At 43.2% G+C, this 16,299-nt stretch overlaps 1 protein-coding gene across 4 annotated transcripts in view; it reads left to right on the top strand.

The window, feature by feature from the left end:
• Window positions 1-16,299, top strand: part of SPIN1 (spindlin 1) — an 87,808-nt gene that overhangs the window by 42,469 nt on the left and 29,040 nt on the right. For all 4 annotated transcript variants that reach the window (XM_066257552.1, XM_066257554.1, XM_066257555.1 and 1 more), the window contains one exon: window positions 13,537-13,585. In XM_066257552.1, the coding sequence (XP_066113649.1) occupies window positions 13,537-13,585 (49 nt within the window). The remainder of the gene's footprint in view (window positions 1-13,536; window positions 13,586-16,299) is intronic.

Below are 16,299 nucleotides of genomic sequence, written 5' to 3'. Positions count from 1 at the left end.
TCTGGAAGGCAGTGATTCGTGTGATCAGCGAAGTGTTTTTTCAGCCTTGGCATTAAAGAGATGAGACTTAGTGGTAGCACAAACAATAGTGAGATCTTATATCTTCTTACTCTTCCTCATAGAGCATATGCTGTAAAACTAAAATGGAAAGGGGCTCTAAGTTCATTGTTAGACCATGAGGTCATACTAGTTTTCACTGTTGAGTGATTTTAGAGGTTTGCATACTCCTTGATCAGTATTCTGTTAACAAAGGCAAGGGTCTGTTGCTGTTAAATCCCTACATCTGTAATGAGTGTGCCCTTTACAAATAAAGAAAGTTCATCGGAGGAGGGGTTTCTTTTCCTTATACAACAGGAAGCCCAGGGAGGCGTTCCAGCGTTGAGGGTGGCTCCACTGGTACCATCTCTCAGGTGGCAAGTCCTTCTATACCATACAACTCTTTTCATGTTTTTACCCTAGATTTAGCCTCCATTTTCACTAGTTTACCAAAGGCTGCAGTTTTTCTCCTTTTATGACATATTTTAATCAAGAGTGTTACATACAAGGAATGGTAATAATAGATATTCATGCACCTAGCACTCAGACTTAACAATTAATTTTTGCTATATTGAATTTAAATATTTAAAAAACTTTTATTTTGATAAATTTGATAGACTTACTTTATTAATTTGATAAAATTAATAAAAATTCACCATTGAAATAGTCAAATAGTGCCAAAGACTTAGAACAAAGAGTAGGTGCTCCATTTATTCTGATTATTATCTTCAAAATTTGTAAGTATAAGTATACAGATTTCTCTTATTCTGACAATTTTATTTAAAAAAAATTTTTTTTTTTCTGAAGCTGGAAACGGGGAGACAGTCAGACAGACTCCCGCATGCACCCCACCGGGATCCACCTGGCACGCCCACCAGGGGGCGATGCTCTGCCCCTTGGCGGGGGGTGTCGCTCTGCCGCGACCAGAGCCACTGTAGCGCCTGGGGCAGAGGCCAAGGAGCCATCCCCAGCGCCCGGGCCATCTTTGCTCCAATGGAGCCTTGGCTGCGGGAGGGGAAGAGAGAGACAGAGAGGAAAGCTAGGCAGAGGGGTGGAGAAGCAAATGGGCGCTTCTCCTGTGTGCCCTGGCCGGGAATCGAACCCGGGTCTCCCGCACGCCAGGCTGACGCTCTACCGCTGAGCCAACCGGCCAGGGTCTATTTTATTTTAAAAAAAATTTTATTTACTGGCCCTCACAAGAGGAAGAGGTGTCCCTATGGGAGGAATGAGTGAATTGATAGGGTTGAAAGTGGTGAGTGTGGTGTGGAGGGCATTGCTGAGCATTTCTAATTTAAATGAGTTGCTGGAACAGACTTCGTCTTTATCTTTGGGACATCTGAGTTCACACACAGTTAAAAGTTGGTAATTTTGGAACGTGTCTGAATGAGCTTCTGTTAGAACAGTTTGAGTGTATGTATTTTTTTTTATGCCTAGAACAGTTTATTTTGTAAACACAGCTGTTTCTTTTTCACTTCAGTCAACAAATAGGTGTAAGCTACCTTCTTTTTTGTTTCTACTGAAGAACCTGTGGTGCTCCAATGGGCGACACAAGCTACTTTCCTTTACAAACTGACTGTCAGTGTGCCCACTGAATATGCAAACGCTCATCCCGTCTTGTTATTTGTGTTTTCCACTTAAGTGTGTGTCTTGGTGACCACTCCTCAGAAGTGTATGGATCCTCCTTACAGCTCTTTACAACTGCATAGAATTTCAGGTGTGACCTGACCTGTGGTGGCACAGTGGGTGGAACGTTAACCTGGAATGCTGAGGTCGCCAGTTTGAGACCCTGGGCTTGCCCAGTCAGGGAACATGCGAGATGTAATGAATTGATGCTTCCATCTCCTTCCTCCGTTCTGCCCCTCTCTCTCTCTCTCCTCTCTCTTCTTTCTAAAAGATCAATAAGTAAAATCTTTAAAAAATTCCAGGTGCGTTAGTACCATATTAGTTTGCTCAGTAGTTGATTATTTGGACATTTGGGTTGTTTCTACTCTTGGGCTATTAGTAATAACCGCAGTGAATAGACTGGTCCATAGGTCTGGCCAGTGTGTCATTGGGGTAGATGCTCAGCAGTATAATTAAGTCCTAGTGTCTGTGTAGTTCTGTGAGATGCCGCCAGGTTCCCCTCCATAGCCATGTGCTGTTTTTCATCCCTCCAGTGAGCTGTATGTAAACGTTTCTCTCTCACAGTCTTGCCAGAGTACTATGTTGACAGCTACATGGGTTTTTGTCCATCTCATGAGTGAGATATGTTGCGTCTCAGTGTAGTTTTAAGTGTGAGGCTGAATATCTTGTCTTGTAAGGGCCTCTTTGGCCTTTCTTTTTCTGTATTTATCTCACCCTTTAATATCCTTTCAGAAGCTCTTTTGAAAAATGTCCGAGTTAATTGATCTTTTTGTTGGGAATAATTTATCTTCTCACTATGTTGCGACAATTTGATTTGGGCCTCAGTCAGCTTTGGACCTCTGCACTCTAGGGCTAGGTCCATGGTTTCTCAGCTCCCGAGTGTTTATGGTGCTTTCTCTCCGTTTTCTGAAGGGTTTCCTCCAAAATGTTGAGAGACCTGTATGAGATGTGAATTCTGAGGCCACACATGAATGTAAATGTCAGTTGGTAATTTTCTTGGGTACAGAGTTCAAAATCCTTTTACCTCAACTTTGAAGGCATCACATGTTTCTTGTCTAGTTCAGTTTTGATGGTGGAAGAATAAGTCTTAAGTACCTCTTCATTTTTCTAAAAAGGACTTGCACTTTATTTTTTTAAGAACAGATTTAAGTTGACAGCAAAGCCAAGCAGAGAGGACAACGATTTCTTATATACCCTCTTCCTCTCCCCAGCTTCCCCCACTAGCCGAGTCTCACACCAGAATGTACACTTGTTACAGTTGATCAACCTACACTGACCCATCATCCCTCGGACTCAAAGAGTTTACCTTAGGGTCACTCTTTGTAGTATACATTCTTTGAGTTTTAACAAATATATATTGATAACGTATCCACCATTATGGACATATGCAGTCTTATTGCCCTAAAAATCTTTGTGTTCCAAATATTCATCCCTTCTTCCTCCTTAACCCCTGGCAATCACTGACTTTTTAAATTCTTTTTGAATTACAGTTGACATTCAATATTGTATTAGTTTTAGGTGTACGGCATAGTGGTTAGACATTTATATAACTTATTATGTGATTGTTCCTGGTAAGTCTAGCACCCACACACAGCTATTACAGTATTATTGACCATATGCCCTATGCTGTACTTTACATCCTCATGACTATTCTGTAACTACAGCTAGTGTTCGACCTAACGACCACGATTGGTTTTGACAGACCATTCGTAACACGGTTTGGTCGTAGGTTGAGTAGGCTATATGTAGAGTACTGTGAAATGATGTTATAAAAATCTTTAAGTCATATTTTATCATAATTTTCTTTCATTATTATATATCATAATTTTCTTTGTTCATTTTATGCTATTTGTATCATCTCTACACCATTTTGTTTCTTATTTTTACATTCATCAGGTTTAAATAAAACACTGCATTACCAGTACAACTGGTTTAATATTTGCAAAGACAATTTCCTCTTGGTAGACATCTTGGGGAGGGGTCAAGACACAAAACATTCAAGACACAAAACAAATTGCTGTACTGAGTCTGGGATAACAGTTGAAATGGTGCACGCGGAGATGGTAGTGCTGCTGGAGGCTGGTCCGCACTGTCATACACCCAGCTGGGCAACGCTTGAGCTGCCAGACACGGAGCAGCCATGGCTAGTGATTGTGGTCCTAAAGTTGAATGGTCATAAGTTGCATAGGTCGTAAGTTGATCAGTATTTGTACCAATTTGTGATTCTTAATACCTTCAACCACTGGCTTTTTATTGTCCTACTGAAGGACATCCTGGTTACTTTCAAGTTTTGACAATTATGAATAAATAAAGCTACTATAGACAACTGTGTTCATATATTTGTGTGGGCATATTTTCAGTTCCTTTGGGTAAAAGTCTAAGGAGCATAATTTCTGGGTCATATAGTAAGAGTTCGTTTAGTTTTATAAGAAATTGCCAGATTTACATTTCCCGTGGCGATGAGTGAGAGTTGCTGTTGCTCTGCATCCTGGTTGGCATTGGGTGTTGTCCTGGATACTCACCATTCTGATAGCTGTGCAGTGGTGTCTCATTGTTTTGGGTTTCCAGTTCCTTGATGACATAACAATGTGAAGCCTTTTTTGAAAGCTTGTTTGCTATTTCTAGATCATCCGCAGTGAGGTTTTTATAAGGGTATTTGGCCCATTAAAAAAAATTATTGATTGATTTTAAAAAAAGGAAGGGGGGAGGGAGGAAGGGAGAGAGAAATGAACATCGATCTGTTCCTGTATGTTCCCTGGCCCAGGGATCAAACCAACCTCTGCGTTTTTAGGATGATTCTCTTAACTAACCGAGCTATGCAGCCAGGGATTGGCCCATTTTTTAATTCGGTCATTTTTTTTATCTAAAAAGTTCTTTGTATATTTTTAGATAACAAATTCTTTTCAGATGTCTTTTGCAAATATTTTTTCCTAGTCTTCTCATTCTCTTGTCTTTTTATTCCCTTGAAAATGTCTTTCACAGAGCAGTTTTTCATTTAATGAGTCTTTATAGTAAGTCTTGAAGTGGGGTAGTGTCAGTCCTCCAACTTCTTTTGACTTCAGTATTTTATTTGCTATTCCGTATCTGTTGCCTTTCCTCCTTACTAACTTTGGAATTAGTTCTTTTATATAGCCACAGAATAACTTGCTAGGATTTTGTTAGGGAATGCATTGACTCTGTAGATCAAGTTGGAAAGAACTGACATCCTATTTTTCTTTTTCTTTTTCTTTTTTCTTTTTCTGAAGCTGGAAACGGGGAGAGACAGACAGACTCCCGCATGTGCCCGACCGGAATCTACCTGGCACGCCCACCAGGGGCTACGCTCTGCGCACCAGGGGGTGATGCTCTGCCCCTCCGGGGCGTCACTCTGTTGCGACCAGAGCCACTGTAGCGCCTGGGGCAGAGGCCAAGGAGCCATCCCCAGCACCCGGGCCATCTTTGCTCCAATGGAGCCTCGCTGCGGGAGGGGAAGAGAGAGACAGAGAGGAAGGAGAGGGGGAGGGGTGGAGAAGCAGATGGGTGCCTCTCCTGTGTGCCCTGGTCGGGAATCGAACCCGGGACTTCTGCACGCCAGGCCGACGCTCTACCACTGAGCCAACTGGCTAGGGCTTTTTTCTTTTTTTGTGTCCTTTTTTTTTGTTGTTGTTGTATTTTTCTGAAATTGGAAACCGGGAGGCAGTCAGACAGACTCCTGCATGCGCCCGACCGGGATCCACCCGGCACGCCCACCAGGGGGCAATGCTCTGTCCATCCGGGGCGTTGCTCTGTTGCAACCAGAGCCATTCTAGTGCCTGAGGCAGAGGCCATAGAGCCATCCTCAGCGCCCGGGCCAACTTTGTTCCAATGGAGCCTTGGCTGTGGGAGGGGAAGAGAGAGACAGAGAGGAAGGAGAGACAGAGGAGAAGCAGATGGGTGCTTCTCCTGTGTGCCCTGGCCGGGAATTGAACCCGGGACTCCTGCACGCCAGGCCGACGCTCTACCACTGAGCCAACCAGCCAGGGCTTCTTTTTATTTTTTTGACAGAGAGGGACAGATAGGGACAGACAGGAAGGGAGAGAGATGAGAAGCATCAATTCTTTGTTGAGGCTCCTTCATTTTTCACTGATTGCTTTCTCATGTGTGCCTTGCCCAGGTGGGGCTCAGCAGAACAAGTGACCCCTTCCTCAAGCCAGTGACCTTGGGCTCAAGCCAGCGACCATGGAGTCATGTCTTTGGTCCCATGCCAAGCCGTTGACCCCACGCTCAAGGTAGTGAGCCCACGCTCAAGCTGGATGAGCCCGTACTCAACCTGACGACCTCAGGGTTTTGAACCCGAGTCCTCCGCATCCCAGTCAATGCTTTATCCACTATGCTACCGCCTGGTCAGGCAGAACTGACATCTTAATAATATTGTCTTCCTGTCCGTCAACATGGAATATCTGTCTGTGTTTATAGTTGTTGTTTTTTTTTTTTTTTTTTTGGTGAGAGAGAGAGGTGAATGGCATTGATTCTTTGTTGCGGCACCTTAGTTGTTCATCGATTGCTTTCTCATATGTGCTGTGATGGAGGCGGGGGTGGTGAGGCGGTTACAGCAGAGCTAGTGACTCCTTGCTCAAGCCAGCAACCTTGGGATCTATGATCCCACGCTCAAGCTGGAGACCCTGAGCTCAAGCTGGTGAGCCTGCACTCTAGCTGGATGAGCCCACGCTCAAGCCGATGACCTGGGGGTTTTCAACCTGGGTCCTCTGCATCCCAGTCCAACACTATCCACTGTGCCACTGCCTGGTCAGGCTATAGTTCTTTCATTTCTTTCATCAGATTTGTAGTGTACCTCATGTATATCTTGTCTGCGGTGATGTCCTTTCTTGCATTTCTTTCTCATTTAGTGATTTGTGTCTTCTCTCTTTGTTCTTAGTCATCCTGGCGAGAGATTTATCACTATTGATCTTGTCAAGGAACCAGCTCTTGATTTTGTTGGTTTTTCTGTTTATTTCCTGTTTTAAATTTTGATTTTTTTAAAATGTGTTTTCCTCTGCTTATTTGCATTTAATTTGCTCTTCTTTTTTTATTTTCCTAAGATGGAAGCTTAGCTTTTTAAATTTTGGATCATTTACATTTTCCCTTTGATGAAATGTTTCAGTGCTGTATACATTCAGTTATAAATTTCCTTTTAAACACTGCTTTCTGTGCATTCCACAAATTTTGGTAAGTTATAGTTTCATTTAGTTCAGAATATTTTAAAACTTTTCTTATGTGTTGGTTAATATCCCAAGTAGTTTGGGAATTTCCTGCTATTTTTCTGTTACTGAACCTAGTTTGATTATATTGTGGTCTAAGAGCATACATGCTGTGATTTCTATTCTTATTTATTTATTTATTTATTTATTTATCTTTTACAGAGACAGAGTGAGTTAGAGAGAGGGATAGACAGGGACAGACAGACAGGAACGGAGAGAGATGAGAAGCATCAGTCATTAGTTTTTTATTGCGCGTTGCAACACCTTAGTTGTTCATTGATTGCTTTCTCATATGTGCCTTGACCACGGGCCTTCAGCAGACCGAGTAATTTCTTGCTGGAGCCAGCGACCTTGGGTTCAAGCTGGTGGGCTTTTCCTCAAACCAGATGAGGCCGCACTCAAGCTGGCGACCTCAGGGTCTTGAACCCGGGTTCTCTGCATCCCAGTCCGACGCTCTATCCACTGCGCCACCGCCTGGTCAGGCTGATTTCTATTCTTTTAAACTTGTTAATGTGTGTTTTATGGTCCAGAATGTGATCTGTCTTGGTGAATGCTTCTTGGGAGCTTGAGAAGGTGTGTTCTGCTGTTGTTGGATGAAGTAGCGCAGGGGTCCCTAAACTACTGCCCGTGGGCCGCATGTGGTCCCCTGAGGCCATTTATCCAGCCCCCACCACACTTCCAGAAGGGGCACCTCTTTCATTGGTGGTCAGTGAGAGGAGCACTGTATGTGGCGGCGCCGCAAAGCGCGGCGTCATTCACATACAGTACTACTTCCGGTGGAACACATGCATCAGGGCTCTGGAAGCGTGTCGTGTCATATCACTTGTTACGGCTAGCAGTGACAAATATGGAACCGGACATTGACCATCTCATTAGCCAAAAGCAGGCCATAGTTCCCATTGAAATACTGGTCAGTTTGTTGATTTAAATTTACATGCTCTTTATTTTAAATATTGTATTTGTTCCTGTTTTGTTTTTTTACTTTAAAATATGATGTGTGCAATGTGCATAGGAATTTGTTCATAGTTTTTTTTATAGTCCGGCCCCCCAACGGTCTGAGGGACAGTGAACTGGCCCCCTGTGTAAAAAGTTTGGGGACCCCTGAAATAGCAGATAGAGATCGCTGTGCAGATGAACTGTGAGCTGGTTGGACTGTCCATGTGTGTGTGGTAGAGACATATCAGTCTCTGTTTTTCCTTGTGGTTCTGTCAGTTTTGTCTCCTATAGTTTGTTAGGTATGTACACAGTGAGAATTGATATGTCTTGTTTGAAGATTGACATCTTTGTCGTAGTGGAATGCTTCTCATTATCCCCAGTGACAGTCCTTGCTTGTAACTAGTATAGCGATTCCTGCTTTTTGTTTTGTTTTTCTAGAGAGAGAGAAAGGAAGGCGGGAGGAGGATAGAGAGTAAGAAGCATCAACTTGTAATTGCTTCACTTTAGTTGTTTATTGATTGCTTCTCATATGTGCCTTGATGGGGGGTTGTCATGCCCAGCCAGTGACCCCTTGGTCAAGCTGATGAGCCTGCGCTTTAGCTGGCAACCTCGAGGTTATGAACCGGAGCTCTCAGCGTCCTGAGCCGAAGCTCAATCTAATGCACCACCACTGGTTAACCTATTTTAGTCATTGTTAGCAATAGTATATATTTTCCATCTCTTTTAATCTAAATACGTCTTTTTTTTAAGGTTTTATTTACTGCTTTTACAGGGAGAGGGGGGCAAGAAGTTTCAACTCATAGTTACCTCATTTCAGTTGTTCATTGGTTGCTTGTTGTATGTACGTTGACTGTGCAAGCCCAGGATTTGGAACTGGCAACCTCAGTGCTCCAGTTTGATGCTCTACCCACTATGCAATCCTAGGCCTGGCCTAAATGTATTTTTATATCTAAAGTGAATTTCTCATAGATAACATACAGTGTGATGTTGGTTGTTGCTGGATTATGACAATCTGTCTTTGTACTGGTGTGTTAGACCATTGACATTAAGATAATTTTTGAATGATTGTTTGCCTTATTTGTTAATGTGTTCTGTTTCTTGTCCATGTTGATTCTTCCAGTTTTTGTCTTCTATTCTCTTTTTGCCTTCTACGGTTTTAATTGGACATTATTTTACATAATTCTTTTTTTTTTTTTTTTTGTATCTTTCTGAAGTTGGAAACGGGGAGGCAGTCAGACAGACTCCTGAATGCGCCCAACTGGGATCCACCCGGCATGCCCACCAGGGGTCGATGCTCTGCCCATCTGGGGCGTCGCTCTGTTGCAACCAGAGCCATTCTAGCACTTGAGGCACAGGCCACAGAGCCATCCTCAGCGCCCGGGCCAACTTTGCTCCAATGGAGCCTTGGCTGTGGGAGGGGAAGAGAGAGACAGAGAGGAAGGAGAGGGGGAGGGGTGGAGAAGCAGATGGGTGCTTCTCCTGTGTGCCCTGGCTGGGAATTGAACCCGGGACTTCTGCACGCCAGGCCAACGCTCTACCACTGAGCCAACCGGCCAGGGCCTCTTTTTGTTTTTTTAAGTGAGAGGAGGGGAGATAGTGAGACAGACTCCCACATGTGCCCTGACCAGGATCCACCTGGCAAACCCCCTCTGCGGTCAATGCTCAAATCAACCGAGCCACTGGCTGTTGGAGGGGAAGAGAGAGAGAAGGGGGAGGGGGGAGGGAAAAAGAAGCAGAAGGTATCTTCTCCTGTGTGCCCTGACCGGGGATTGAACCTGGGATTGAACCTGGGATGTCCATACACCAGACTGATGCTCTATCCACTGAGCCAGCGGCCAGGGACTCTTCCTAGTTTTCAAGAGCTTTTCCCTCCTTTTTTTATAGTGTCTTGTTCCCATTTGTGATACTATAGTATCTTCAGTTTCTTGAGAATACTACTTTCTTCATTAAATCTTTCTAGTTCTTGGAACATTTCGTGAGCAGTAGTGCTGCCTCTTTTCGTCCTTCTCAGTTGTGCCATTGAGGCTTTGTCATGTGACTGTTGATCATTCTTTGTCCGTTCATACCTAAGAATTAAGGATGAATTACAAATGGCTTACCTTTTCTTGAGTAATCAGTAGAAAATTGTTTCTACCATGATTCTCTTATAATTGGTAAAGTCAGCTTGGTCAGGATATGTGGGGCCTGATGAGCTGTGTCTAGGACAGGTGGGCAGGGACGTGTCTGTTAGTCTAGGGGTGCGCTCAGTGCTGACATCAGCTGCCCTTTCCTGTGTGCTCAGCATGGGAAGACAGGGGAGGAGGCTCAAGCCTGTGCAGTGTTGATGAAACGTGATAGAACACTGTATTTTCCAACTACTTTGTGTTTCTCATCTCCTCATTTTCACCGACTTGAAATGTAGAGTTGTCCCAGGAATGCTTCAGGTAGCTTTGCTCTCCCTCCAGTAGGCACCTTTCTTCATCCTGAGCTACCCACGTCCTTGAGTGCATGAAGACCTGCAGAGTGGAAGCAAGCTTGGCTCAGCATCACTGCTGTGCCTGCTGTTATCTATGAGCTAGACGGCAGTCTCACGCAGATCTCTCGGTCTCAGTTAACTTTTTAAAATTGTGAATGTAACAGTAGTACGAAAGTTTTTGTTTACAAATGGTCGCCTTAACCTAAGGGTATGGAGAGAGAACTCAGAAGCCTTTTCCCTCCATCCAGGGTACCCTTTGTTTGAGTTCATGGTTAATAATTTTTTTGTTTTCTTTATATTCTAATTACTTAGTGTGAATTTTGATTTATATGATAAATACTGCTTTTGCTGTATTTTACTGATTTGATAGTTTTCATATTTTAAATTACAAAATAGGTTGAATTTTCATTACGATACTGTATTTTGAGCATGGATTTTTAATTTTCAACATTGGGGTCTTTCCATATATCTTATTATTTATTTCTACTTTAATTCTGATGGGGTCAGAGAATGTACTTCATCTGATTTTTAAGTTTTTTTTAAGTGTACTGAGAGTTTGCTTTATAATTAGCATATCGCGCATCTGAGTTAATATTCCATTTGAACTTGGGGGGGGAGTGTGTTTTGGCACTGTTGGATTACTACTCTAAATCGATCAACTCAGGTTGACTGCTTCTGATCATGTCTTGTATATCCTTTCTGATTTTCTGCTCATTATTAATCATGGAGAGAAAAGAGTTCAAATCTCTTAAGTATGGGAATGTCAATTTTTCTTGTCAATTTTTGCTTTATATATTTTAGTAGTTTGTAATTAGGTTTAGACTCATTTAAGATTGTTATGGCTTCTTCAATAATTGATCCTTTTGTCATTTAAAAAAAATTTTTTGTACCCCAAAATTACTTTGTCTGATATCATCTCTTTTATATAGCTACCCCAATAAATTCAATAAAAAATTAAAAAATATATAAAGGTAAAATATACTTTAATCCCTTAGCTGAACACTAGTTAAGAATGTTCTTTTCTACATAAAGACGATGCCCAAATAATTTACTACTTTTTACACACTAAAAAACCAGTCTTGTCATATTTAACACCAGAGAAATCATGAGGAAAAAAAGATTTAGTTGTACCATCCTCTGGCTTGCAGTGTTTCTGACAAGTCTGGAATTAATATTTCCTCTTTCCCTATGTTTAATGTCTTTTGTACTTTGGCTGTTTTTAAAAAACTTTGTCATTAGCCTGACTGGGCGGTGGCGCAGTGGATACAGCGTCGGACTGGGATGCGGAGGACCCAGGTTCGAGACTCCAAGGTTGCCAGTTTTAGCGTGGGCTCATCTGGTTTGAGAAAAAGCTCACCAGCTTGAACCCAAGGTCGCTGGCTCGAGCAAGGGGTTACTCGGTCTGCTGAAGGCCCACGGTCAAGGCACATATGAGAAAGCAATCAATGAACAACTAAGGTGTCACAACGAAAAACTGATGATTGATGCTTCTCATCTCTCTCCATTCCTGTCTGTCCCTATCTATCCCTCTCTCTGACTCTGTCTTTGGGGGAGGGGGAAACTTTGTCATTAATTTTCAGAAATTTGACTAGGATGTGCCTTGGCACAGTATTCTGTGTTTTTATCTTAGTTTGGCAATGTTGGTCTTGTGGATGTGTGGCTGTATACTCACCACGTCTGGAAAATTTCTGCCATTACAGTTTTCAGCTTTGTTTTTTTCCTTTACCCTCTGTCCTTTCTTGTGTGGAGTCCAGTTTCATTTATGTTGTGTGTCCAACGGGTCACTGAGGCTGTTTGTTTTCCCAGTGTTTTTGCTGGTATTGTTCCATTTTGGATACTTTGTATTGCTGTGTTTCAGGTTTGTTCACTGATCTTTTTATCCATGGGATCGAATCTGCTATTAATCACATTTAGTGATATGTTTAAGTGAGTAGAGGGGAGGCAGAGAGACAGGCTCCCTTCTGGGGTGTTGCTTGGCAACTGAGCTATTTTTAGTTCCTAAAGTGGAGGCCAGGACCAACTTGGTAGAACCAGTTGAGCTGAGCCATGGCTGCAGGAGAGTGGAGAGAGAGAGAGATAGAGAGAAGGAAAGGGGGAGTGTAGAGAGGCAGATGGGTGCTTCTTCTGTGTGCTCTTACCAGGAATCAAACCTGGAACATCCATACACCAGGCCGATGCTCTACCACTGAACCAACCAGCCAGGGCCCATTCAGTGATTTAAAAAAATTTTTCAGATCATGTATTCTCTACTTTTTTAAAATTTGCTTTTTTATCACTTTTTGGTTTGGAGTATTTGTGTCTTTTAGATATTTGAGCATATTTATTATAGTGCTTCTCACCTTTCTTGCCTGCTAATAACACTATTTTGGTCTTATCTTGCTTGTTTTAAAGGGATATAGTGTTGACTCTTGGATGTCTAGTAATTGTCGATGGGGCATTAGACCTTTGAAATTGGTTGTGGTATGTTTGGTTTTGTTGATGTCCGTTGGTGAATATTGAAGTGTGTTTTGGAAGCAGATGACAGGATGGGTCTGGAGTAGCTTTTTTCCTTAGGGCTACTTTAGACTTCCTGTTAAGGGAGGGGCACCTTTTATTAGTTCTTACTGACTGCCCCACTGTGTTCAGAGAGGTGGCTAGACGGGCTTTGAACAATCTTCATGCCTTGGCATGTTAGTTTCTTAAGCCTTCTCCCGCCCTCAGTGTTCTGAGCTCCTCTGAGACCTCATTGTCCAAAACTTCCAGCTCCTCCACCCCCAACTCTACTCTGACTTTCAGGTAAGCAGAACCACGTGTCTCCACGGGTCATATAGCATTACCCACATTGTTGGGAAGGCAAGCCAGGGTAGTATAGGACGACCCAACCTAGCTCTCTGCTCCCTGGCTCTGTGGTCCTGTGGGTCTCGTCCCTTCAGTCTCAGGGTCCAGATGTTCACATCTCTATCCTGATTTTTAGGTGCTGTGTGGCAGGAAGACAGGTTCTGTAGCTTTCAGTACGTCGTGGCTAGGATTGCCATTCTTATTTGGCTGTATTTTTGTGTTCACTGATGTGGCTTTCTGTGTACTGGGAGGTGAATTGTCTGTCATTCTCTCTTCCAGCACCCTCCCCTCCTCTCTGAAAGTTCAGTAAACAGATGGCTCTTACACACTGGCTGCTTGCAGTTTATTTTCATTTCATGCTTTACGTCGCAGCTTCCATAAGTTAATTTCTTTTTGAGTTTGAACTATTTTTTTTATCCAGTTTTCATTGACTTATACTCACTTCTTTTTTAGGCCATGCTGGTGTGTCTGCAAGCATGATGAAGAAAAGGACGTCCCACAAGTAAGCAACTCTAAAACTTGCTGTTAGGTAGCATTGTGGCCTTTGGTTCTCTGGGTTTGTGGTCAGCCGAGTGAGGCCTCTCCCCTCATGAGGAGGTCCTGGCTCACAGCAGCCGGCCTTGCGTGCCCTCATGGCACTCCCTTGGCCTTGGCCTGGATGTGTCTGGGTCTGCCCTTCAGCCTTTCAGAGCCTTTGGGTCAGGATCTGCCTCCAGCCTGATGGGGGCTGGATGGATGGCAGAGATCAGTTGTGGCAAATGCATCAGGAACCTCCCCCACTTCTCTGTTGGGAAGAGCTGCACTCAACCCTCATCCTCTCTGGGTGTTGGCTCCGCCATTGGACAAGGATTTCCTCTCCTCTTAGGCAGAAACCAGAGCTCATCGATCAGGGTCTAGCTGGCACAGGGCTGGGCTGGCACACAGCCTGGCACACTCCCTGCTTTATAACATTGTCAAATGAAGGAAGAACTTGTAATGTAGAGAAAGCTAATGCATATTGAAAGATAATTAAATAATTTGCATTTAGTAACAAATGTGTTATAAATCCTAAGTTCTGTAGGTACTAGAACACAGAAGCCACTTTTTTTCTTCCTCAAATTGTTACTTTGTGTATAATGTAACTATGTCCAAGGAGAAAATTGAGACACTATCTTAAATAATACTATCCACCTGCATTATATTATCATTAATAGGTTTACAAGTAGCCACCAGTACTGGTATCTGCTGTTACACCATGGAAACCGCTTTTAACAAATTACTTCTCATAGTATGAGTGTTAATCATAGATTCCTTGACCCTAGCACCTCCTGAGCCTCTCTCATTATAGCAGTTATTTCCAAATTCTTCCTATTGAAAGGCTTATGCCAGTTGTTACCACACTATAGTGGTTGAAGAGTGTGAGAAGCCTCTACGTCTAGGCTGTTGTGGAAGGTCTGTGTGAAATCCAGTTCCTTTCACTAGCTGTTGGTGATGAAGCAAACCCGTGTTTATTTACATGAACACATGAATATGAAATGTAAATGTTTGTAATATTCAGTTTAGGAAATGACTTGGAAAGTAAAAATGTGCAGGTAAGTATGCTCTTGTGTTCCCGAGGTTTGATGAAGTTCTCAAGTCTGATTTCATTTCCTGTTACTCGAGCTCTGCTGTCTCTGGTGCTCTGACAACTGATGTGGTATACCTGCACTCATCGTGCTATAATACGTGGGAAACCTTTTCCTGGCACAGATGGAAGGGGATGATAAAAACTTAAATACAGGAGAGAATGAAAGCAAATTATACATTAACTTTACGAGACCAGGATAGTTCATGCAAAGCAGATTTTGTTACTTAGGTTAAAATAAATACCTTTGAGAATGTAATGTGCATTCTGTTTTATATATTTTCACATATTTCCAGAGAGAGGATTTCAGGCTTTTGTGGATATGAGTTCTTGGCTGTTACAATGCCTTTTACGTGAGAGAGGTTCCAGTTGCCTTCCTACACGGTGTCCTTTGTCAGCTCATCGCTTTGATATGCTATTTACCTTCCTCCCTGGAGCACAAGGAATTAACACGTGTGGGTCACTGTTTGCTGACTGTTTGCTGTTCATGTGTGTACCAGCTAAAGGGTCATCTGTGCTATGTTCTGTGATGTGGGCAACTTTGTCCGGTGCTTTAACAAGAGGTGTGCCTGTCTTTTTTACAGACAGGCCTTGCAATGTCACTGTGTAATAAAAGGGAGAAATTGAAATGAAAGAAAAAGTAACTATATTTTCCTCTTTTTTTTCTAACCTATAAATGTGAAGATGGGTGGAAAAAGACTGCAACAAAAATTTCCCCATTTCACCAGTGGTGGCTGTTAGTAGTTATCCTGGGGTGGGTCAGCACGGCCAAGCTGGTGGAGAGGTTCCTGCTCAGAAGCTGGGCTCAGCGGGCTCTTCTGTTTGCCTAGTGTTCAGTTTACTCAGGGCTAAAGTCAGTGTTTGATCAGAACCGTGGGACATCAGCTTTCTATAAAGGAAACGATCATAGCAAAGCAGAGCTGGGCCTTCCTCTCCCCTTGTGGCCACTGCGCTTTCCACCTGTGCTCGTGGCTGTCCTGCTGGCACGTCTGTCCCACTGGTACATGTTGGCACAGGGTGGGCTGAGCAGTAACCTCTTGGGCACACACCTCTGCTTGAGAGAAAGTCACTGGGACACACAAGAGACGAATGCAGTTGAGTCACTGTCCCCAGAACAGTAGTCCCTGTTGTCCCCATGGGTGCCAGGCAGGTTCAGGGAGTCAGGCACCAATGCTTGGAGCAGTGCCTTTGTGCCCAGAGATGTCATACAGCTGGCTCTTGTTTTGTTTTTCAAGTAATTGAAAACAAACAGTGTGGCTTCCGGCAGGCCAGGCCCCTTGCTACCTGTAGACAGGCCTTTAGGCTTCCCAGGGGGTTGTTTGGGAGATGCCTTTGCCTGGATAGTTTAGTTGGGGGAGTCTGGGTGAATTTAGCTATAGAGGTTTTTTATTTCAGTTTCCAAATGTAAATCTGGTTTTTTCTTCCCTGATTTTAATAATGGGTAGGTTTTCGTTTCTGGGTACGGTGGAGGAGCTGACTGGGCTTTTGCCTTCTGCCCACTAATATACATCTAGAAAATAGGAGCTGTGACTGTTACACATTAACTAGGTGTATTTCTAAGGAATGTCCCCCCCCCCCCCCCCTTTTTGACAGAATCAGAGGGACAGATAGGG

Source organism: Saccopteryx bilineata, chromosome 2 (genome assembly GCF_036850765.1).
Source record: "Saccopteryx bilineata isolate mSacBil1 chromosome 2, mSacBil1_pri_phased_curated, whole genome shotgun sequence".
NCBI classification, from domain to species: domain Eukaryota; kingdom Metazoa; phylum Chordata; class Mammalia; order Chiroptera; family Emballonuridae; genus Saccopteryx; species Saccopteryx bilineata.
Note: the sequence above shows the minus strand (reverse complement) of the source record. Positions and strands in the feature narration are given on the sequence as shown.